This window comes from Enhydra lutris, unplaced genomic scaffold (assembly GCF_002288905.1).
Source record: "Enhydra lutris kenyoni isolate GAN:26980312 unplaced genomic scaffold, ASM228890v2 scaffoldscaffold38, whole genome shotgun sequence".
Taxonomy (NCBI): domain Eukaryota; kingdom Metazoa; phylum Chordata; class Mammalia; order Carnivora; family Mustelidae; genus Enhydra; species Enhydra lutris.
The window spans coordinates 2,586,934-2,611,531 of NW_019154122.1; the positions used below are offsets into that span (position 1 = coordinate 2,586,934).

At 50.6% G+C, this 24,598-nt stretch overlaps 1 protein-coding gene across 2 annotated transcripts; it reads left to right on the plus strand.

Moving 5' to 3' along the window:
• The first annotated feature begins 7,738 nt into the window (after nt 1-7,738).
• On the plus strand, nt 7,739-9,722 carry LOC111154732 (inhibitor of DNA binding 3, HLH protein). 2 transcript variants are annotated; one of them, XM_022514607.1, is made up of 4 exons: nt 7,739-7,749; nt 8,159-8,472; nt 8,591-8,673; nt 9,230-9,722. In XM_022514607.1, the coding sequence occupies exons 2-3, from the start codon at nt 8,173-8,175 to the stop codon at nt 8,648-8,650; spliced, it is 360 nt and encodes a 119-aa protein (XP_022370315.1). In that variant the 5' UTR covers nt 7,739-7,749; nt 8,159-8,172; the 3' UTR covers nt 8,651-8,673; nt 9,230-9,722. The 2 variants fall into 2 exon arrangements, 1 of the variants encoding a protein (XP_022370315.1); XR_002641099.1 differs by lacking the exon at nt 7,739-7,749 and having other exon boundaries at nt 8,115-8,673.
• The last annotated feature ends 14,876 nt before the right edge of the window (nt 9,723-24,598 follow it).

A 24,598-nucleotide genomic window follows, 5' to 3' on the forward strand; every position in this document is an offset into this window, starting at 1 on the left:
GAGAGGGCTCAGCGAGTGGGGGCGCGGGGCACACGAGGGTCCGCGGTGAGGGGTGCGCAGGGGTCCCGGCGGGGGGCGGGTCCTTCTCCCGGAGCCTCGCCCTGCTGCGCGGATCCCAGCAGCCACATTCCTCCGGGTTTCCCACACGCTCGCCATCAAAGAGTCCCCAAAGCCCAGCTTTTCCCGCGCCCTTCCCCCTCCAGGGCTGGAGAAGCTATTTTTCACCCCCTCCTGGTCTTTAATCTGTTGTGGGGAAAGAAAGCGGCTTTTGTTGGGCGAGGGGCTGCGCGGGGGGTGGGGAGGGGGCGCCGGCGATTGTGTGTCCCGCAGCTGCGCGCCTGGGGCCGCCGGGGGGGGGGCGCGGGGCGCGGGGCTCGGGGCGCGGGGTGCGGGTGGGGCTGGCGGGGAGGGTCCGGCAGGGTTGGGGAGGGAGCCGCGGGGCCTGGGGGAGCAGGCGGGGAGGGTTTGGGTGGGGGCCGCAGAGGGGCGGGCAGGGAGGACCCGGAGGGTCTGGCAGGGCCGAGGTGGGGCGCCCTGGCGCAGGCGAGGAGGGCCAAGGTCGGAGAGGGCCAGGATGGGGGCAGCCAGGGCGCGGGGGTGAAGGCGGAGGGGGTCACAGTGAATGAGGGAGTGGAGGAAAAGGCCACCCGGGCGTGCAAGCTCATTGTCTTCTTGGCCCTGTTTGCACCTGGCCCCAGGACTGGGGGGAGAGGGACGCACACTGCAAAGGGGACTTTAGGGAGAAGTTTGCACACCCCCCCAGAAGCTCGTGTGTATGCCGTATGCTGGGCAGGGAACCACCCCACAAATGTAAATGGGTCGCAGCACTGGAGAGACACCTACACTCTCACCAGGGGCCCAGACACACAACCCTCAAGAGGGATCCTAAAACCCAGGGAAGGGTGAAGGACCCACACTCAGGAAGGAACACACACTTTCTGGAGGAGAACCCACTTACTCAGAGACATACACACATAACAGTGCTGGACACCATGAGGGGCTGCTGAGCAAAATGGACTTCAGATGTGGATTTCCTTCTCCCATCCTCAATTCCTCCTTAAGACAGTCCCCCGTTCTCCAGCATTTTCCTGCAGTTGGTAGCTTGGCTAACTGCACAAGCTTTGGACTCAGGCCACTCTGCTCTGCTTCCCAACAGCTGAGTGACCTTGGGCAAGTCACCTCGCCCCTCGGACTTCAACTGATACGAGGATTGAGACAGAGAAAATACATGTAAGATGCCTGGCTCCCTCTTGACGCTCAGCGAAGGTTGTCCTTTGCAAGCCTGCCGATGCCTGGGCCTCCACAGTAATGATTCCACTCAGGAGCACCTGTAGCGGGCAGGAGGCCCTCTGGTTGGGAGTGGAGGAGCCTTTCCCTCTCTGGCAGGGACACCTGTCTCTTAGGTCAGATCCCCCTCTCTTGACCTCAGTACCTACCCTCAAAGCCTTTGAACAGCAACTGGGACGTAGGCCAACACAAGACAGTATCTGGGAAGGGTGAACATTGCATTTCAAGACCTTTGTGGGGAGTACCTTTTTTCTTTCTTTGGACTCCATCTTTCTACAGCCTTTTCTGACCCCCTTTAGTGGGAGCCCAAATCCAGCTGCTGGTGTCTGCAGCAAAGACACTAGGCCTGAGAGTCACAGAATCAGAGAGACAGACAGTATAACCTGCACTTGGGTTTTAAATCCCCCCACCCCCAAGGCGTCTCCTAAAAGTGATGACTGAGGTGGAATGTCATTCAGTATATCTTCACTAAGTGCCCACTCTGTGCCAGGCACTGGGAGGGATACTGTAACCAGAGAAAGACCGCCTGGTCGCAAGGCAGGTGAGCTCTATGGCCCATCGGGCGGCTGGGAGTGTTCAATGAAAGCCCAAGTGAAAGTGCTTTGGAAATACTAAAACCTCTGCGATATATGTGTTTCCTTTTGTTGTTTTTATTTTTATTTTTATTTTTTATTTTTTATTTATTTTATTTTATTTTTTTTAAGATTTTATTTATTTGACACACACAGAGAGAAATCACAAGCAGGCAGAGAGAGAGAGAGAGGAGGAAACAGGCTCCCTGCTCAGCAGAGAGCCCGATGTGGGGCTCGATCCCAGGACCCTGAGACCATGACCTGAGCCGAAGGCAGAGGCTTTAACCCACTGAGCCACCCAGGCGCCCCTTTATTTTTATTTTTTTAAGATTTTATTTATTTACTTGACAGAGAGCACAAGCAGGGGAAATGGTGAGCAGAGGGAAAAGGAGAAGCAGGTTCCTGGCTGAACAGGCAGTGAGGCTCGATCCCAGGACCCCAGGATCATGACCTGAGCTAAAGACAGACACTTAACTGACTGAGCCATCCAGGCACCCCCTTCCGTTGTTTTTTTTTTTTTTTTTTGTTTGTTTTTTTAAAGTCACAGTTAAACTCCCACATGACCCACTGATGCTCTCCAAATTCTAGAAGTTCTAAACTGTCCCTGCTTGACAGAGTGTTGCTGGTCATGCTCACTAGCCTGTAAGTGTTAGGGGGAGAGAACCAGTCCTTTGTGTCTGCACACTGTGTGCGGTTTCACACACGAGGATGAACACACACACTGTGTGTGTGTGTTCATCCTCGTGTGTGTCAGGATTTGAGCCATAGACCCAATTCAAATCCTGATTGGTGGGGTTTTATACCAAGCAGCTGTGTGACAAATCTCTTTGAATTTCAGGATCTTTGCCATAATAATACCTACCCCCAAAGCCTCTAGAGCAGATTATATAAGATATTTTATAAGGTCCCCAACAAAGGATAGGTTCTCAGAAAATAAACTCCCTACTTGCTTCCCTGTGGGTGTCCACTCCTTCGTTCCAGATGCCCAGCCAGCTCCTGGACATCCATGGTCATTGCCTACCTGTTGAAGCAAGGGGTTGGTTAACTTCAGGGTGGTATGACTGGACCAAAAAGGTGGAATTGGGGTTGGAAGAATGAGAGAGGGAGGAAACTTAATTCCAAACGGATTCTTAAAAACAGGAGATGTCATCCTGCACTTTAAGAATAAACATCCCTTAAAACATGGACAAGAAAGGGATTTTGGGGGAATTAAAAAAGCTTCAAATTTCCAATGCTCCCTGAGTCTCTTTGCTTAGAAAAGAAAGGTTTTTCCCTTAATGTTCCCAGCACCTTAGTGTCTGTCTTCCTATCAAATACATCCCCCACCTCCCCCCCACTTTGCTTTTCTCTATCCAGTACAGTAAAATGCTCTCAGGTCCAATCTACCTTCGCAAGAAGTTTTTGAAGGGACAGAATGAAAGGCATAGGCAAAGAAGGATACAAGTTTTGAGACAGGCAGACACGGGTGCAAATCTTGGATCTAACACTCACTGGTTATGTGACTTTGGGCAAGCATAATAACCTCTCTGAGCCTCAGTTTCCTTTTCATAAAATGCATCAGTGAGATAATGTATGAGAAGGTGAACGGTTAAGATTCAATGAAGGATGATGATGGTGATGATAGCACCAAGTGCTTCTTTTTTTTTTTTTTTAAAGATTTTATTTATTTGACAGAGAGAGATCACAAGTAGATGGAGAGGCAGGCAGAGAGAGAGAGAGGGAAGCAGGATCTCTGCCGAGCCGAGAACCCGATGCGGGACTCGATCCCAGGACCCTGAGATCATGACCTGAGCCGAAGGCAGCAGCTTAACCCACTGAGCCACCCAGGCACCCGCACCAAGTGCTTCTTAACTATAGAATAGCCTATCTTGGAGGTCTCTGAAATCCCCACCCCTATAAGGACTCAAGTCTTAGACCCCCATGCTTCCTACAGTCCCTTCTCCATATTACCCACATTCCTGAGAACAGTCTCAGCATAAACCATTAAACGCAACTGGTACCACCTAGTCCACCCACCAGGGGTCCATCACATCATAGCACAGAAAAATAACTAATTGGTTCCCACAGTACTTTCCATCCCTCCTCCCCTTGATCCTTTCAGCTGTGAGATAAGTGGATATTATTTTCCTCCCCATTCTACAGAGGAGACAACTGAGGCAGAGTGAGGGGAAGTACTTCATACAGGAATTTGAGGCTGGTCTTAATTCTGAATTCCCTGTGCTTTCCTTGTGTCACATGAGTCTCAAGCAGCACTTTGAGGTCTAGGCTCACCGCCAGGAGAAGGGGAGTAGGAGGTGGGGGGAGTGGGAGGTGGGGGAGGGGGGGGACATGTTCTGTGTGCCCAGCTGGAAAATCCTCAGCACACAGTTAAGGCACTTTGGGAGCAAACAGGTACCTATTAGGAAATACGGCACCTGGGGATGTTCTGAGACCACAGCAGACCACCCTAACGCTAATGAGAGTTAGTGGACAGAGTGGACAGGGAGCCAAGGGAGGGGGAGGCCCCAAGTCCACAGCTGACATCCCAGTAACCTTGGGCAAGTGTTTGAGGTTCCCTTGATTCCAACTTCACAACATAACGGGGGGAAAATGGATAGGTAGACAAGTAGATAGAAACTCAGTTTAGGCAAAAAGACATCTGCAGTTCTCATCATCATTACTCTGGCTTTGAAAGCGACAGCTCAGAGACCCCCCACCACTTTTTAAAATTTTAAAGACAAAACAGTATAACTTAATAGTTCTGCCAACTCTTCAAAAAATCAGAGTACACAACACTGACTTTTTTTTCTTTTCTTCTTCTTCTTCTTTTTTTTTTTCTTTCAGTTTTGGCAAAGGAAGATTCAGTTCCTGGAAATGCTTACAAAATGATTCCTGACACTGGGAGGAGATAGTTTTAAAAGGAAGAAGGAGATGACAAAGAAAAAAAACTATATACATATATAGATGAAGGAAGAAGGTGGAGAGAAAGAATAAACAAAAGGAAGAAAAGAAAGAACTAAAAGAGGGAGGGAAAAAAGAATTTAAAGGGCCCCAATTCAGGGAACGTTATCAAGTTCCCAGCATCTGCAATTCACAAGCCGCTCGCCTGCCGGGGAGGCGCAGGCCCCGCCCCTTTCTCGGGTGTCGGGCGCTCATTGGTGGGGGCGGCAGTCGCCGACCGGTGACTGCCCGAGGAAAGGTTGCCTGGGACACGCATCCCTGTGTGAACGCATGACGTCCCACCCTGGCGCCAGGCTGTCTGGGGCTGAGTCTTAGATCAACACAGCTGTGGGACCGGGACCCACAGCTGGGCAAAGGAGCGGATTCCTCAACAAAAAATAGGATTGTGAGAAAAGTTCTGAAACAAAAACAGCGCAGACAAAAGCCTTAATGACATCCTTTCATAAAAATAAAAAATGCAAGAGGGGGGAAAAAGCTGGTAAAAGGAGCAGAACTGGGAACAGAAAGTTCAGAGGCATTTGGAATAAGAGGCTGAGGCCCCACCACCACTAAACTAGTCGCAGAAGGCCTGAGCTAGCCCTCCAGTCCGCTGTTGGAAAAAGAAGTCTCTCGGGTTCAATCTTTATTCAGTGTTCCCAACCGTACCCTGCTTCTTTCAGAATTAGAATCTTAGATTGGAGAAGACCCCCAGAGGTCCTTTGCTCCCTCCTCCCCCACCATTTTGCAGAAAATTCAGCCCAGGAAGGAAGAACACACGTCCAAGGCCACATTGCAAGTTACTGGCGTGGCAAGAGAGAATTCTGCTTGCTAATCCCACTGCACTTTCTGCTGCCTGTGTCACACAGCCCAGAGGCAGTTTAGCCTGAAATCATCTTGGGAAATAATAAATGTGAAGGTGCTTTGCAAACAGGTACACAAGCCTGAGGCATCAGTGGTAGTAACGGAGGAGGGAAAAGGAGAGAAGAGAACCTGTATGGACCTGTGGACCCAGCACCTACCACACACCTGGCCCTATGCTGTGTCCGCAGGCACCGAGGAGACTAACCGATCTGGTGGAGAGAGCATGTCAAGTGCCTTGCGGAGCAGAGGCATGCGATAATTATTTGTTGAATAAATGAGGTAGGTCTAATTAGCTTCATTTTATAAACTGGGGAATTGAGGCACAGAGAGTTGACTTAGTTCAACATCATTAGTAAAAGAGAAGAACAGGGATGTGAACATAAATCTGCCCGGCCCCAAAGGCCATGATTTTTCAGAACCACCCCTCAGCACCCCCTACCGCCCGCAACCCCCCCCCCACCCTCGCCCCTGCCAGCCCCAGCTAGACCATTTTGCACAAACCACGGAAGTCTATGTGATAGAAAAGGAAAGGGTTTTCTATTTGGTCACTCAGGACCACTTGCAGAGCCACCATTTTCCCCTTCCCACGACCAAATAGCTGGCATTCTCTTCTTTTGACGTCTATAGCATTTATAGACTGACTTGGGCACTCACAGGTTATCATCTTCCTCCTTCTTATGCTAAAGAGTAGAAGAAACTTGAAAACATTAACTTTTTAGGGAAAAGTCTTTAGAAGACCCCTTTCTCGCGACACAGAGCCCTGTGGTTTGATGGGAAACAATGGGACTTCAGGGTTGGCTCTGCCATTAGCTGTGGCGTGACACTGGACATGTTTTATAGCCCCTCTCTGGGCCCTTTACCATCCCACTCCTGCCTATCCAAATTTCATAAAGCCTTAGATTTCCATTATTGGAAAGGATTTTAAATAATCACTTAGCACCATCTCACCATATTATTCACAAGGCAAACCAAGGCCAGGGTACGTGGACTTGTTCGAGATCCTATGGCTGGGATGTTGATCCCCAGCCCAATGTCCTTTCTACCATGACAATTTTGAGATTCTCCTAGTTCTGAGCTCCCATTGTCCTGTTAATCAGTGCCACATACTATAGAACTCTTAATTGTTTCCTGTGTTAATTTTGTCTCCCCAAATTGTGAGATTCTTGAGAACAGGAGCCACTGTTTTATGTAAGGTGACTCCATAAATATTTACCAACTGATTGACTTAGGAAGCAACCATTGGGGGAATCCCACCTGGGTTTCCAAGATGAAAACCAACATTTGAGGCTGCAAATTCCCAAAAGTTCTGGGAAGTGACAAGAAGACAAGGAAAGAATACTGAGTGTGATGTCCTGTTGCAATACAAGGCTTAGCTTCCCTGTCCTCTGATCCTTTTCCTGGGCTCTTAGAGCTGGAGCTATTTCAGCAAGGCTAAGAATAATCAAGTCCAGGTGGCCTACCCTTCCATAGCAGAAAGGGACAGACAATTGAGTGATGAAATTACCAAACTATTGTTTTCTGCAGAGAGGTGTGTGGAAAGTGGGGGGGGGGGGTGGAGGGGGGAAGGGCAGAGCAAGAGTTAAGAGATTGGCTGACCCAATGGGGGCCCCTAAAAAGATTTATATAGAAATCATCCTGTCTGTCCCCCATATTTAAAACTCTATCCAAAATTCTAATCAAACTCACTTCCAAAACACAATTGGCATATCTTTGGCTGCTTATGAAGTCCATGGGGCCAGAGGGTGGGAGCTCCTTTCTTTCCCCATGCAAAAATCACGGATTCAGTCTGCTTTTTTTTTTTCTTTTCCCCTGTTGTTCAAATAAATAGTGTTCTTTGCTCAAACCCCCTTCCCCTCCTCCTTCTGCAATCTCAGCCCTAGCCCAAATCTGTTTTCTTCATTGTAACCTCAGCTTCACCGCAATTAATTTTTTTCCCCTCTGGTCACAAGATAATTCCTGACGCCAGTGAGTCTGGAGGTCAGACGAACAGCAAATTGGGGAACAAGGCGGCACTAATTCCTTACAAGTTTCCCTTGAAAAATCCTTTGCTTTAAAAAAAAAAAAAAAAAATCTTCTTTGCTGTTCAGGGATTTATGACCTCAGAGGAGCTGTGGGTTCGAGTTAGTGTGGGGCTGTGGGTGGACTGGCAGGGGGCAGGGGAGCTCAAAGATCTGGGGCGCTGCCAGGAAAAGGCAAATTCTTAAACTTAATGGTTTTAAGTGATTTTTAAAATCCTTGCTGGCAAAAGAGGCCCTGCCTCTCCCCAGTATCAGCGCTTCCTCATTCTTTGAATCCGCGGCTCCGCGGTATTCGGCGTCAGACCAGCCGGAGGAAGCCTGTTTGCAATTTAACCGGGTTGTGAACGCCCAGGGTTGGCGGAGGCGGGGCCCGGGCGCACGTTTTGCATAAAGGGGCGTGCCTTCGAGGCGGGCTCTATAAGTGGGGCCGCTGCTGGCGTGCGCGCGTTGCCAGCTGCTATTGGGGATTTTTGGCTGTCTTCGTCCTTTCGGCACCTCCAGTCTCATTCCTCAGTATGAAGGCTCTGAGCCCGGTGCGCGGCTGCTACGAGGCGGTGTGCTGCCTGTCTGAACGCAGCCTGGCCATCGCGCGCGGTCGCGGCAAAGGTCCGGCAGCCGAGGAGCCGCTGAGCCTGTTGGACGACATGAACCACTGCTATTCGCGCTTGCGGGAACTGGTCCCCGGAGTCCCGCGAGGCACTCAGCTTAGCCAGGTGGAAATCCTGCAGCGCGTCATCGACTATATCCTCGACCTGCAGGTGGTTCTGGCCGAGCCCGCCCCTGGACCCCCAGACGGCCCGCATCTTCCCATCCAGGTGTGTGGGAGCGTGCGCGGGAGCTGGGGCGGGGCTGAGTTCCAGAGCCAGGATGCTGCCTGGACCCCTAAAACTCCCAAATGCCGTGCATAACTTTTCCCTCTTTCCTTTCTCTCAGACAGCTGAGCTCGCTCCGGAACTTGTGATTTCCAATGACAAGAGGAGCTTCTGCCACTGACCTGGCAGTCCTGGCACCTCCAGGTAAGCATCCTCACCTTCGCCCTGGGGGGTGGAGGTAGGGCGGTGCTTAAACGACAAATCTTGGAATTGGTTGGCCTTTTAAGGAATTACTGCCTCTTCAATTTGGGGAAAACGAGGCGATAGAGGGGCAAGGGACTTACCGTGGTTACATTAAATGAATGATAGAACCAATTCCCCGCCCTATGTGCGTTTCAACCTTGAACGCATTTTGCCCCTGCCCTCCATCAGAGGCCAAAGACACGAGAAAAAGTAGGCGCAGGTGAATAAAAGAGCCGTTCTGTTTGTAGTTTGGAATCGTAAAAGGAGCTGTATTTTCCTCTGCCCCTTCCTCTGCCCTCTCCCAGCTAGTGTCAATTCCAGGAGGGCGGGGTGGTTGCAGGCTCCGCCTGTGGTCCTTTGGCGCCAACTGGGTGGGGGCAGCGTGGGGCTCGGAGTTATCAGCTGGAGGTAGAGACCAAGTTTCCTCCCTGGCGCCGGGCAGTCTGCGGACGGCCCCCGCCTCGGCGCGCTCGGCGGAAACTGATGGCTCCCTGGTCTTCTTTCCTCCCCCGCCCAGAACGCAGGTGCTGGCGCCCGTTCCGCCTGGGACCCCGGGACCCTCTACGGCCGGAAGCCCGAGGGCATGGATGGGCCCCAACCTCGCCCTGCCCACTTGACTTCCCCGAACCCCTGCCTCGAACCTGGACCTGGCGCCCGGGAGCGAAGGACTGTGAACTTGGGTGGCCTAAAGAGCCAGAGCTAGCTCTGGGCACCAGCTGGGCAATGTCTCCCGGCCCCCACCCCACCCCTAAGTTTTAAAGTCTTTCTTTCACAGTGTGGAGGTTGGTGGGGGGGGTGGCTGCTCTCCAAAGTCTGCCAAGGCCGCAGTAGAGCTGGTCTTCTGGTCTCCTTGGAGAAAGGCTCTGTTGCCCTGATTATGAACTCTATAATAGAGTATATAGCTTTTGTACCTTTTTTGCAGGAAGGTGACTTTCTGTGACCATGCAATGTATATTAAACTTTTTATAAAAGTTAACATTTTGCATAATAAACGGTTTTTAAACACTTGAGTATATAATTAGTTTTCCTTAAGTGCTAACACTCTCATAAGGCTGAATTTAGGAGAAATCAATGTCCTTCTTGGACCGTGGGAAAAGTAAACTTGCTTATGTAAGGGAGATGTGGGGAAATGCCAGCTAAGACTAGAGTTGGGGGGACAGTGGAAAAGGTTTATGATGGGATCCACGTGCAGAGAAGATCCTGGCCCTGGCCCCTCATTTTACAGATGAGGAAAGATGTGAGGGGAGCTCATCTGCAAGTTGGGAGCTCAGGATAGAAATTAGGTCTCCTGAGTCCCAGTTTCTTAGGTACCTTGAGCTGTTTTGCTCCATTACCCTATGGCTTTGGTGCCATTAATTATTCATGAGGTCTTTCTAGCAGGGGATGGGGAAGAGTGGAGCTTCACTCAGAGCCCAGACCGGGGTGGTGGTTGATAGACCCATTTTAGAGATGAATAAGCAGATCAGGGCCCGGTTTCATTTCCCTCCTCATGCTCTCTGATTTGGCTTCCTCTTGGGCTTCCAAATTTGGAAAAAATAGGAGAGGGGCTTTTCTCATCCCTCAAACCCCTCAGCCACTCTGATCAGAATGATTTAGGTGCTGATTGGGGAACATTAATACCAATCCCTCTCCTCCCACCAGGTAGTTGAAGACTGAGCCTAGACTGGGAGTTTGAAGCAGGCTCACAGCCCCCATTCCTTCTGGTATTTCCTTCCCATAACACCTCCACTGGGAGTCTATTCTGTGAGCATCTTTGACTCTATTTCAGAAATGGAGAGTCTGAGGCTCCATGGATAATGGGTCTGAGCCGGGTTCTCACAGCCCCTTGAGATGGGATTTTAACATAACTACAGTGACTACAATTGTAGTGGACAGGAGCAGAGCCTGAGACTGGCTATCCCATGAAGCCAGGTCTGAGAGTGGGGCAGAGGGCAAGACCACCAATCACCACCATCCCCCTTTGCTCCCCACCTGGCAGCTCCCCAGGTGGGCTCCACCAGGCTCCTGGCCTCATGAGATTCCTGTTTATGATATGATCTCATCTGTGTGTTGGCCCCTGGCATGAGTTACTTCAATATTTCATAACAAACAAGTCACGTCATCACCCTTCATGCCTTAACCCGGGTGAGCTTTCAGGGGTGAACAGGGGCACGTGGTGGGAAGGCAACCTCTGTCTTTGCCAACTGGCTGACCAGCGGTTCCTAACCTGTTTCCTGGTCTCTGATGATCTGGTGGGAGGTTTGAGCACACCAGAAAATACACACACCCTCTTGCAGAGTCATAGCAGACCTCCAATCCCCTGCGAGGTCCTCAGTCCCTATGTGAGGAACTCTTACCTCAACCAAGTAGACCCAGGTTGGGTCTAGGGACCCAGGTTTTGTTAGGGGTGCTGTGCTTGTTCTGGTGACAGCCGTACAGGGGTGCAGATCCTTGCTCTAACACATCCTAGCTATCCAAGCGCAAGCGAGAGATTGCCCCTCTTGGCCCTCAGTTTCCACATCTAGGTAAGATTGCTGATCCTGAGCCATCCACCCTGAAGTACGTGGCCCTACCTTCGACCATTGATCGCAGTCATTGAACTCATCTTCTGCCCTTTCTGCCACAGCATGCTGCTTCCTGCTCACTCAGAAGCTAGGGGACTGGGGATGGCTAGAAAGACGCAAATCGCTCCGCAGCGGCCGTGTGACCTTGAGCAAGCCGCTTTACCTCTCCAAGCCTCTCTTCTCCTTTGCCCAGCAGCTGGCAGTTCTTGCTCCCCAGACAGAAGATAATGGTGGGAAAGTTCTTTGAAATGCATCACACACCTACAAGGTATTATTAAGCTAATTCCAAGGAAATTGCCTGTCAGGTCTGCTGAGACTGAGCTGTTCAGGTGGCTGGGACAAAAGCTGAAACCAGCATGCCAATTCATTAGTCATTAGAGAGTGAAAGCGATTTGACTGCGGGTAGGAAAACTCTCAGATTGAGGATAGTGTCTTCTGTCATAATCACCTATCAAGTGCCTGCCAGGTGCCAGGCTCTATGTTATCTTAATTTTTTTCTAATCACCACAACCCAGCAAAGCGGGTATCATTATCCCCATTTTACAGAAGAAGCAGATTCAGAGAGGCTGAATAACTTGGAGGTCACACACCACAGGGACGTAGCACAGCAAGGAATTTAAAAATCCATATTCTCATGTCTCCTCCAGGCCAGCTCTTCTCCCTCGCCATTTCCTGCACCTGGTACTTTTTTAGTCCCCAGTGGGTGCTTGCAGAATGAAAGACCCAGGGCCACCCAGGGTCACTCTCCCTCATTTGTGAAAGAGGGTGATGGTACCTCCTTTGCAGGTTTGTGACTCAGATTAAAGGTAACGTACATAAAGCATCTACCAAGTTCCCTGAAACACAAGCTTCACTATTAGCTGAGTATCTTGGGTTCATTATCGCATCAGCTCTGAAACAGGGACATTTGGAAGAGAGTTTTGTTTTGTAAATAAAACAAACAAGCAAGACAGCCAGGCTCAGAACGGGCAAAGTAACTTGCCCGTGGCCACACAGCTCTAAGTAACAAAGCAGGGATTCAAAGTCATGCCCGTGACACCGGAGATGGTGTCTTGAGAACGCCAGTTATAGCTCTCCCCAGCTGTGGATGCGCCCGGCAACCTTCAATTATGTGTCCTCTCGGCCTCATCACCTCGCACCGCCACCACTCTTCTCCGTTCCCCAGGCTACACTCTAAGAGCCGGTACCGTTCTCTCCCGCAGAACTGCTTCTCCGGGTCCCCTCTGCCCGCTCCCCTCCCTCGCAATTCTAGAGCCGCTGCCCACCCGCTGTGGCTTAGGGCCCGGGCCGGGGCGGAGCCTCAGCCCACGTGGCCCGAGCCCGGCAGGGCGGAGGCGAGCCGGCCCCGCCCCCGGCCCGCCCCGCCCCCGGCCCGGCGACCAGCGCTCCCCCCGCGGGCCCTGGGGGCCGCTCGCAGGTGTTCGCTGGCGCCCGGATGTCTGAGCTCTGGCTCCGCTCTGGCTCCGGCTCCCTCCGCAGCCTGCGGGCGGGGCTCCCAGCCCATCCGGAGCCTCGCGGCGCCCCCGCCACTCTGCCAGCAGCGCGGCCTCCCAGTTCCCAGCCTCCCAGCCTGGGGGGGGGGGGCACCCCCACCCAGCGGAGTCGCTGACCGGACTGCTCTCCCGCTGCCCCCAGCTGCGCTCGGCCCGATGCTGCCTCAGCGTGCCCCCACCCCGCTTCCTGCCTAGGCAGCTTTGCCCTGGCCGGGTGGCCGCCCTGGATCGCACCCCCGTTCCTTCCTTCCTTCATTCTTTCAGGCAACTCGCATTCCTCGAGCGCCTGCGACGTGCCCCGCACAAGGCCAATCCGACCTTCCAAGTGTGGCCCCAGACCCGCTGGGGTCCTCCGGGAAGCCTCTGCCCTCTGCTCCAGTCTCCCCCCACCCCCGCCCGCCCTACTGTCCTCTCTCATGTCCTATTTCACTCACAATTTATTTATTTATTTATTTATTTGTTTGTTTGTTTATTTATTTTTTTTTTAAAGATTTTTATTTATTTATTTGACAGAGAGAGATCACAAGTAGGCAGAGAGGCAGGCAGAGAGAGAGGAAGGGAAGCAGGCTCCCTGCTGAGCAGAGAGCCCAATGCGGGGCTGGATCCCAGGACCCTGGGATCCTGACCTGAGTGGAAGACAGAGGCTTAACCCACTGAGCCACCCAGGCGCCCCTCACTCACAATTTAGCATTTCATTCTTCTCTGGTTATTTCTCCTCTTAAGGGTAAGTCAGTGGCAAGGTCAAGGGGCCTTCTCCTGACCAAAATCAGGAATCACTCTGAAAGTAGGGTGAGGAGTCAGAGTGTGTCCAGAGTTGGGGTTCAGCCAGACTGTGACAGGGTTTGGGACTAAGTGTGGATGGGAGCTGGCAGCTGGCAGTCTGTGGCCTGGGTTAACAGACATAGTGTGAGGGTCAGTCTGACTAGTAGCATCAATGATCAAGGTTAGTGAGTCAGTCTTTGGGTAGGATCTGGACAGTCCGGATCAGGGTAGTAGGTTATTTAGGACAAGGATTTGGAGGTTGTCTTTGACGACCCAGATTAAGGAAGTGGGTGCTGTGGCCCTCTGAACTCAGATTCGTGTTACTCCATGGCTGGGGGCTGGCTGACCATGGCCTCCCCTCTTCTCCACCCAAGCTATAAACTGACTTTCCATCTGGGGACACTCCCTCTCCTCCTCACCACCACCACCCTTCTCCAACTTTGTCTCAGACATAGGAGGCCGAACTCTCAGTGGGCCACACCGCCGTCAAAGGGAGCCCAGGTGGGCAGTAACACTGACCATGGTAGGGAGGCCTTGGGCTTCCTGCGAGCTCTACCCTGGAGCCACCCACATCTGACAGATAAGCTGATGTACTTCTCTGTACGTTTTGCCATTTGTTCATAAATCTAAAGCTTGTTATGGACAGAAGGGCCCAGAAAGGGGAAGGAACCTGCTCAGGCATATACAGAAAGTTCATAGTCAAGACAGGACTCGAACCCAAGCCTCTACCTTCCTGTCTAGGGCTCTTTTTGTGATACCTGTTTTCCCTGAGCAGGGATTGTTATGCCCACTTTCCACTTTAGAGATGGGGCAAATGAGACCCTGAGAGGCTTATGGCCTCACACAGCTCCTATAGAGGGACTGCCAGGGGCTGGTAGCACATCCGTCCCTCCCACCCCCACCCTCCCCCCCGACCATGTGCCCTGAGGATCTGGAAATGTGAAGTCAGGATGGTGATTCCCGAGAGCATTGCCTCCTTGTCAGTGCCACCCAGCCTTCTCCCTCCTGCCCTCATCAAGAGCAAATGAAACAAGGGTGGGCCAAGCGCGAGTTGGAAGCTGGGGAGGGGGGAGAACACTTTTTGAGAACTGCTGGGGAAAAGCTTAGCTGGGTTCTTATGGAAACATATGGAACTCATTACCTTAAGTCGAGGTGGTCACTGGCCAGCTGGCAGTTGGTTGGTTTGGGGCTAAACGTGTGTGTTGTATGGCAATAAGTGTACCCAAGGCACGGCAATCTCCTCAGAAAACCCCGCCTGCTCACTGATCCAGGTTCTTTCTGACCTTGGTTTTGTTCCCAGCTTATGCCATTTTCTAGCATTAAAAAAGGGGGGGGTGTGCCTGGGTGGGTCAGTCGCTTAGGTGTGTGACTTTGGCTCAGGCATGATCCCAGGGTTCCGGGATCAAGCCCCACATCAGGCTTCCTGCTCAGAGGGGAGCCTGATTCTCTCTGTCTCTGTCCCTCCTCCCACTCATGTGCACTCTCTCACTCTCTCTCTCTCTCTCAAATAAGTAAATAAAATCTTAAAAAAAAATAAATAAAAGGTTTAAAAATAAAGGTTTCAAGATGCACCAGGGTACTAGGTCATGCAAGGAGGAGATGAGGACTCAGAGACCATCAAGACAGATGCCCCGCCCCCCACACACCCTGGCTCATACCCATCCCTCCCCCATCAGGGCCCCTGACAGGTTTTGCAGCAGGTCCAGATGTACTAAGGGTTGATCCCAGCTTCCACTGCAGTTTCATCCGGGTGGGTCCCAAGGAGCCTACATGTTGGTCCCACATCTTATCAATCGCGCTGTCTGCGTGTATTGACTCCATATACAAAGGCAGCAACAAGAAGGTGTTCAGAAGAGCCTACTCACCAGTGCCCAGCATTTTAGTCTACATGGTAATAGGAGGCTTGGGAATTGCTTCCATTTCACTCCTACGAGGCTCCCAGGTATTAGGGAACCTGCCAAAGGTCACCCTGAAGTACACAGCAGAGTCCAGGTCTCTGATTCCAATTCCCCATCCGGTGCTGTGGATGTCTGCGGCTCTTTCAAAACTCTGTGCAAACAAATGGGTCATAGAGAATCAGCCCAGTCAGCGACCCCAGCCCCCTGCACTTTGTCTCTGTGAGTCTGGGAATCAACGGACACGGGCTGAAATCCAAATTTTGTATGTCTCAGCTGTGCCGTTACAGGTAATTTATTCATCCTTTCAGAGCCTGCAGTGGTTGCTTTGATGACTAACTTAGCTGACCTATGCGAAACGCCTGGCACTGGGAATGCTGGAAATGGTTGTCACATTCCTAACATAAATCCTTTCTCATCTTTCCAGGGTGGCGGTGTCGGTTGGCATAATCCAGTCATGGCATCTCAGCACTGCCTGCCCAGCACACGCACCCTTCGGAGACGTTTCACACGCGGTGCCCCCCAGGAGCATCTGCTCAGCAGGACAGCCAGGTGCCTTGATGAGGAGAGCAGGGACCAAAAAGAAGGACTCCAGCCCGGTGCCTTCACTTGCCCGCTGTGCCACGTTGGACAAGCTCCGTCACTTCTCTGAGCCTCCGTTTCCTCCCTGTAATACTGCCAGGATCCCGCGCCCTGTCCGCAGAGCTGTGGGGAGGATTTGGTGAGGAACTGAGTGTGAAGCACTTGGAAACCCACCCGCGTGAGGCAGATCCTCGGTAAGTCACAGCTAGCTTCACTATTCCCTTTTCACAGATGGAGAAACTGAGTCCCAGAGAAAGGAAGTGACTCATCCAATGTCATGTGGAAAGGACTCCTCACAGAGCTAGAGCTTAAAAGCCAGATCTTTACAGTCCCAGTTAGTGCCCAGCTCCTCCTTTCTCATGATCGGGATTTGTAACTATTTCATGACAAGTGTGTTTTCAGTGGGTGGAAAGACGCAACTTTGAACTCTGTGAGCCTGGCCAGTTTCAGCCTGATCCAGAAGCAGCTCACTCATAAAAGGACCCCTCTCTAGAAGAGAACAGGAGTCTCTTCTAGGTGGGTGTAGGAAGAACAAGACCCAGAGGCCAGAGGACCTGGAGGACAGAGGTGACATAATCACCGGTGTGAGCAGCAGCTTTGTGGTCAAAGAGATCCCCATGCAAATCCCATCTCTGCCACTACTTAGCTGTGTGACCAGCCAACAGACACTAACTCTCTGAGCCTTGGTTTTTCATCTGTAAAGCTCCCAACAGTACCTCTTTCAAAGGGATGTAGTAGGAATTCAATCAGACAACAGAGTTAGAGTACCTGGCCCAGGTAAGCTGTTGGCCGTTGGCAGCCCTCATTATTTTATCAAGGCAATCAAGCAGAAGCCACCTGCTTCTTCATCATCCTCAGCTGCCCGTCTGTTTGTAAATGTTTAATTGCACTAACCATGGGTAATACAGATGTTCTAATATCTGGCTATTGAAATGCTTATGTTTGCCTCCTCTGCTTCCCGGCTGTGTGAACTTGAACAAGTTAACTTCTTACATCCTCAGTCTCTGCATCTTTCTGCACCTATACTGGGGGTGGGGGGGGGGGGGGGGGGGTAGTATCAGTCCCTGCAACAGACGGCTTTGAGGATTAAACTAGTTCACGTGTACAGAGCTCTCAGACTAGTACTTGGTACCTAAAAAGACCCCCCTCATACTCGTTGTCTTTCGTCACCTTGAAATACCACATGACATTTACGTTCTTAGCCATTTTATAGCCATCTGCACCTTCATGTAAAATTCACCATGTCTCATGGGGCCCCTGATGGCTCAGTCAGTTAAGTGGTTGCCTTAGGCTCAGGTCATGATCCCAGGGTCCTGGGATTGAGCCCCGCATCATATTGGGCTCCCTGCTCAGCAGGGCGCGTGCTTCTCCCTCTCCCTCTGCCTGCCGCTCTGCCTACTCGTGTTCTCTCTCTCTCTGTCAAATAAATAAATGAAATCTTCTTAAAAAATTCATGTCTCAATTTTGGAAGTAAAATTGACATTTTGGGAAAATGTACAGATTTGGATCACGTGGCTTTGTGAGACCCAACACCCAGCCAACCTCACACAGTCACACGTGTACACTCATGTGCATGCAGACATGTGCACGCAGACACACACACTTGGAGAAAGCCAGGCTATGCTGTTCTGCTCCCCAAATGGGCTACAACGAACCCTCTTACCTTGGAGAATGGCCCGCAGCCTCCCTCCCACTCATCATGCTCTGCAGAGTGAGACAAGAGAGAGGGATCACCTCTCAGTGGGAGCTTATTCCTTGGCAAAACTGACTTGGGAACAGGTCCAAGCTCCAGCTCTTCACCTACATCTTAGAGTGGGGCCCCATCCTGGCTCTATCCAGGTTGCTGTGCAACCCTGGGCACGGAGCTTCACCTCTGAGGCTTGGCTTCTCCTCCGGGAAAGGGGGCTGACCACGTCTACCTTTCCCGGTTGTTGTGGGATGGATTAAAGAGATGCCTAGAAAGCGCCTGGCACACCGCGGTAGCTCCATAAATGAGTGCTGTTAAGAGCTTGGCTGTTTTTTTAATCCGGTAAGGGCTATCTTTTATATATATATATATATATTTATATATATATATATAATTTATATATATATATAAATATATATATATATAATTTATATATATATAAAATATTTTTTTTTTAGTAAGATGGGGCCATGTTTTGTCGGCCTCACACAATATTTTTTATTGCTTCTAAACACATCTGTTAATCCAACGAAGGTGTGTTCCTGCGAACATTATTTTATTTCTTAATTTATTCATATTTTACAATGTCTGGGCAAATCATTGAAACCCACTTGAGGCTCAGTTTCCTAATCTCTAAAATGGGAAAAATGCCTTCCTCACGAGGTTGTCTCAAGAATTCAGTGAAATGGCGTATGTGAAGGTGGTTTGCAAAATCAAGCAAGTAGAAGAGATGACTTTTTGCTCTCGTCCTTCCCTCTACAAGGGTGAATTCCTCAGAGGCGAGAGTGAGTTTTGTTTATCTTCACTTCCCCAGCTTTGAATGTGTAGCAATGTGTTTAATAACAGTAGTGATGGGGGCGCCTGGATGGTTCAGTGGGTTAAGCCACTGCCTTCGTCGTCTTGGGTCATGATCCCAGCATCCTGGGATCGAGTCCCACATCGGGGTCCTTGCTCAGCAGGGACCCTGCTTCTCCCTCTGCCTCTGCCTGCTACTCTGTCTGCCTGTGTTCACTCACTCTCTTTCTCTGACAGATAAATAAATAATCTTTAAAAAAAAAATAACAGCAGTGACGGTGACAAGAACTTTCCTTTCTTGAACGCCTACTGTGTGCAGGGCTCTGGACTATGTGCCTCGTAAGGGAAGGAAGAAGAATAGACATTTAGAAATTTTTGCTTCCTTCTGCTGATATTTACTTATTTATTAAGAGAGGGGAAGGGGAGAAGCAGAGAGAGAGAGAAAGAGACTCTTAAGTAGGCTCTATGCCCAATGCCTAGCCCAACATGGAGCTCGATATCATGACCCCGAGATCATGACCTGAGCCACAATCAGGAGTTGGATACATAACAGACTGAGCCACCCAGGCGCTGATTACTTCAAGGCGAAGGAAATGTTTTTCTTTCCCATGGGCAAGTTCTGTCTTCCATACTGCAGATAAATGAATCTCAGTCTTGGGTCTCGTACATAATTTGGCCAATCCAGCTGAATAACAAGAATAGTAATCGTTAGTTCCCTTACCCATAAAACGGGCTTATAAGCAACTTGCCTTATATGAAGGTGTCCCACAAATGACAACTTTCCCTCCCCTCTTCTTTCTTCCCTACCTGCATGTACCTTCCCTTAGAGAAGATGGTGACGGGGCCAGATAGATAAACTTGGCAGCAGGGAGCTGAGTTCCTTCTCTCCTCTGGGCTTTTCTTTCTTTTTGGCACAGGGTGGCAGATCTTTTGGGAATAATTTTCTGATTCAGAGACCCTCCAAATCTTGCCTCCTTTAGAAAATCTCCCTTAGGAGCACCTGGGTGTCTCGATGGGTTAAGTGTCCGCCTTCAGCTCAGGTCATGATATCATGGTCCTGAGATCGAACCCGGCATTGAGCTCCCTGCTCAGCTGGGAGCCTGCTTCTCCCTCTCCCACTGCCTGCCACCACCACACCCCCGCTTGTGCTCTCTTTCTCTCTCTGTCAAATAAATAAATAGAATCTTAAAAGAGGGGTGCCTGGGTGGCTCAGTGGGTTAAGCCTCTGCCTTCAGCTCAGGTCATGGTCTCAGGGTCCTGGGATCGAGCCCTGCATTGGGCTCTCTGCTCAGCGGGGAGCCTGCTTCCCCTCTCTCTCTGCCTGCCTCTCTGCCTACTTGTGATCTCTGTCCGTCAAATAAATAAATAAAAAATCTTAAAAAAAAAAAAAACTCCCTTATCTTGCCATAGCGCCCATCATTCGACTCCCCCCAAATACCACATGCCCCCTGCAAGCATGTGTTGCAGGTTCCAAGTAGATTTAAGTCCTAGAAGGCAGAATTGTGTGTTAGGAGGTTGATTTCTATTTCCTTAAGCATTTTATTCATCATCTCACTTCATCCTTTAAAGCCTTCCAAAGTCCCCAGGTCACAGATGAGGCAGCTAAATCCAAGACAGAAGAAGGGCCTTGGTGAAGACCACAGAGCCAGTCCTATGACCCAAGACGTGCCAGGAGTCAGTGTGAGCTCAGGTTCTGGGTACCTTTTTTTTCTTTTTCTTTAAAGATTTCATTTATTTATTTTTATTTTAAAAAATAAACTCTACACCCAACATAGGGTTTAAACTCACGACCTTGAGATCAAGAGTCACACTCTGAGCTCCAAGGTGGCTCAGTTGGTTAAGCCTCCGACCCTTGGTTTCAGCTTAAGGTCACAGTCTTAGAGTTGTGAGATTGAGCCCTGTAACTGTCGAGCTCCTGGCTCAGCGTGGAGTCTGCTTGGGATTCTCTCTCTCCCTCTCCCTTTGCTCCTTCCCTCTCTCTCTCTCTCAAATAAGTAAATAAATCTTTTTTAAAAGATTTTATTTATTTATTTGACAGACAGAGATCACAAGTAGGCAGAGAAGCAGGCAGAGAGAGAGGGGAAGCAGGCTCCCCGCTGAGCAGAGAGCCCAATGCAGGGCTCGATCCCAGGACCCTGAGACCATGACCTGAGCTGAAGGCAGAGGCTTTAACCCACTGAGCCACCCAGGCGCCCCATAAGTAAATAAATCTTAAAAAAAAAAAAAAAAAAAGTCACATGCTGTATGAACTTATCCAACCAGGTGCCCTCTCTGAGTACCTGGTTGATACCAAGTTCTGTGATTGGTGCTTTCTCCCAGTAATTTTATTAAGCAGGTATTGGGGTGCCTGGGTGGCTCAGTCATTAGGCATCTGCCTTCGGCTCAGGTCATGATCCTAGGTCCTGGGATCCAGCTCCACACTGGGCTCCCTGCTCAGTGGGGAGCCTGCTTCTCCTTCTCCCACTCCCCCTGCTTGTGTTCCCTCTCTCGCTGTCTCTCCCTCTCTGTTAAATAAATAAATACAATCTTAAAAAAAAATAAAGCAGGTATTGTCCCCACTTTCCAGATGAGTAAACTGGGACTTGGACAGGTAAAATAAGACACCCAAGTCAGTAAGGGACAGAATCATGCTTCGATAAGGGCTGACTCCCAAATGTGGGATTTTTATTGACTACTTCGAGAGGGCCCTGCAGTTTTGCTGTTTGGGGGCTTCTTCAAGTCTCTGCAGTGGTCGTGTTGTCCACCAAAGCAAGGAGTCATTTCCAAGGCTGAGCCCCGTGCCCCGCTGTCAGCCCCAGGAGCGGGGCCAGGGGATTCCTAGAGCAGAGCAGGCAGAGCTCCTGCTGCATCAAGTGTCCCCCATCCCTAAAGGCCATTGTCTCCCCAGGAGACAATACAGATAAAGGACGCAGCCTTGTTGTCTGCCGGTATCCATCTGTAACCATGGAAACCCCCAAGGAGACAATTCCAAACTCCCCCAGCCACCCTCCGCCCTGCAGCTGTGGCTCCAGGAACCCAGCCACCAGCAAAGGGGCACTGCTGGTAGTTGCCACCTCCCCACCACTACACCACCAAATGGGACACAGCTGGGCTCTCCTCCCCAGACATCCTCCCAGCCTCTCAGTCCCAGAACTGGAATTAGCAAAGGGGCCTTGGATGCATTTCAGGTCTAAACTTTATTTCTTTTGCAAGAAGGTCAGTTCCGTGAGATTCTGGCGCAGGCTGGGCTATGTCATTGATCCCAGGGTGGGGCATAGGGGAAAAAGGGCTCCGCAGAATCCTTAACCCTTGAAGGGTGGACCAGGCCCCTGGGAAGGGCTTTGGTCCTTGGCGCATGACTCCCCCCTGGTGGCCAGTTCCTGCAACTGTCAGTTGAGGTCCGAGAGAAGCTCCAGACCTCTTATTCTTGGGTTATCTACCGGGTTCCAGACGCCCATACATATTAGATCCAATCCTGCAGAGATCTTGTGAGGTGGGTATTCTTATCCTACTTACACATACTGAAGCCAAGGCTTGCAGTAGGAAGGATGGACAGCAGAGTGGTCAAAGAGGATGAACCCAGAATGCCCTGGCTCAAAACCTCCCTGACCTTCCAAGCTCTGTGTCCTTGGACTAACTACCCAAACTCTCTGGGCCTCAGTTTCTTCATCTGTACAGTTGGAGTGATAACAAGACCTACTTCAAGCCTTCAGAATGGTGAGTGGCACATAGTAAATAAATATAGTTCTGGACCCTGAAGCTGTGTGCCTTCAAGGCATATCATTGAACTACTCCCCTGCCTCAGTCCTTTCATCTGTAAAATGGGGCTGGTTGTGGCTTCCTCCCAGGGCTGTTGTGATCACTGAAGTGGATATGGAGTGTGAGTGTGCTTGCTTTGCTACTATTAGCATTGTTGTTTTGATCCGCCTGTTGGGGGAGGAATGATGCAGGGGGGGGCAGGGGGGGCTTGGGGACAGGTGGGATTAGAAAGCAAGAAGGGATTAGAAAGCAAGAAAGTCTCTCTCCACAAGCCAGGAGAAGGTGGTGCCTGAATATACCAGCCCTTGTGACCTCTTTGGCCCCACAGGGCCCCCTCTTTCCCCCATGCAGCGACACAAAGAGATTCTGACAGTGGCCAGAGGCTTTTCTGGGAAGAGATCAGAAGTGATCTTTCAGGGTGCCTGGGTGGCTCAGTCGTTGGCCGTCTGCCTTCCACTTGGGTCATGATCCCAGGGTCCTGGGATAGAGCCCTGCATCAGGCTCTTTGCTCGGCGGGAGGCCTGCTTCTCCCTTTCCCACTCCCCCTGCTTGTGTTCCTTCTCTCGCTGCATCTCTCTCTGTCAAATACATAAATAAATAAAATCTTTTAAAAAAAAAACGAGTCTAAACAACATTCACTGAGTTCAGTTCAGTAAGCAGTTCTCCTGTTTCTACTCTGTGATGGACACTGGCCTGGACATTGGGGTGTAAAGATAAAGAAGACAAGGAACAGCTTAAATCTGGGGAAGATGACAGAACCGAAAAACAATTGTAATGACAGTGTGGCATTAGGATAGCCTGAGATTCCTAACAGGACATGGGGAGCAGGCATCAGAGTCTGTTTCCAAGGGAGGGGTGGGTGAAGCCCTCACCACCCATGCCCATACCAGCATCACCGGGACTCCAAAGACTGAATGTCTTGTTCATTTCAAAAGTATTCTGAGTCTTATTTCTCAATGCTAATAATTGATCTGGATCCTTGACTTTGCTGGTTCAGTTCTGTCCATCGGACGGGTTCCAGGACAGCCATTTTTAATCGAGTGTTGTTTGAGATCACAGCATTCTCAATGACTTGTGTATCTGAGAAACCCGTGTCTGACAACAGACTTTTTCTTCCTGGTGGAAGAGAAAAGAGGACAGGATAGGCCAACAGGGAGAGCAGGAAGGTCGGAGGGGAAGTCAGAAGATGTGTATTTGATCAGAGCCTAAGGTGTCCAAGCGAAGTGGGCTGAAAAGCAGGGGCTAGGGGCAGAGAGGTGGCCCAGGCCATGGTGGGTGCCAGATCTTAAGCTAGAGAGTGATAAGATCAGGTGTGTGGTTTTTTGTGTGTTTTTTTAAAAGATTTTATTTATTTATTTTAGAGAGAACACACACACACACACACACACACACACACACACACACACACACACGGGTAGGGGTGGGGCAGAGGGTGAGAATCCCTAAGCAGGCTCCCTGCCCAGCAAGCCTGTGAGATCCTGACTCATGAAATCATCACCCAAGCCAAAACCAGGAGTCGGTTGCCCAGCCAACTGAGCCACCAAAGTGCCCCAGTTTTTTGTTTTGTTTTGTTTTTTGCTTTTTAAAGATTTATTTATTTATTTATTTGAGAGAGAAAGAGTGAGCAGGGGCTGGGCCAGAGGGAGGGAGAGAATCTCCAACAGGCTCCCTGCTGAGCTTCCTTCACCTGGCTCTGGGGCTGGATCTCAGGACCCTGTTCAATGGCAAGCCCCAGAGACCATGCATGATCCAAGCAGAAATCAAGTCAGACCGGAAAGGGACTGAGCCATCCAGGTGCTCCTATCAGGTGTGCCTTTGAAGAGTTCCTACAGGGGAGCCTGGGTGGCTCAGTGTGTTAAATGTTTGCCTTTGGCTCAGGTCATGATCCCCAGGGTCCTGGGATAGAGCCCTGGGTCAGGTTCCCTGCTCAGCGGGGAACCTGCTTCTCCCTCTCCCCTGCCCCCTGTCTCTCGCGCTCTCTCTCTCGCTTTCTCTCAAATAAATAAATAAAATCTTAAAAAAAAAAAAAAAAAGTTCCTACAGGAAGAGGAAAGAATTAATTGAGAACCCCAGGAATTATGGGTGTTGTCCGCCTAAGCTGCTCTGGGCATCTCTATTGGACTTGAATCCGACTTCCCTCCCCACAACGTGTGGCCACCTTCACGGGACCCAATATCTGTGAAAAACATCTCCAGGTCTGGACACATCTGGAAAGAATCTGGCCAATTTGGTAGCTCCCCCCCCCCCCCCCCCCCCGCCCGCGGCCTTCCCAGCAGGGCGACGCCTTTCACATCCTTTTTCTCCTCCCCAAGCCCGTAGTGGGCTGACTTGACCAAAAATAGACCGCCTTGCAGGCTTGGGGCAGTTGCCTGAGCTCACCTCTAGGTGGCA

What these genes read in the sequence shown, in the direction of transcription:
- LOC111154732 (XM_022514607.1), top strand. Translation starts at nt 8,173, where the DNA reads ATGAAGGCTCTGAGCCCGGTGCGCGGCTGCTACGAGGCGGTGTGCTGC. An exon ending in GCCCGCATCTTCCCATCCAG is followed by an intron (nt 8,473 to 8,590) that starts GTGTGTGGGAGC and finishes CCTTTCTCTCAG; the next exon opens with ACAGCTGAGCTCGCTCCGGA.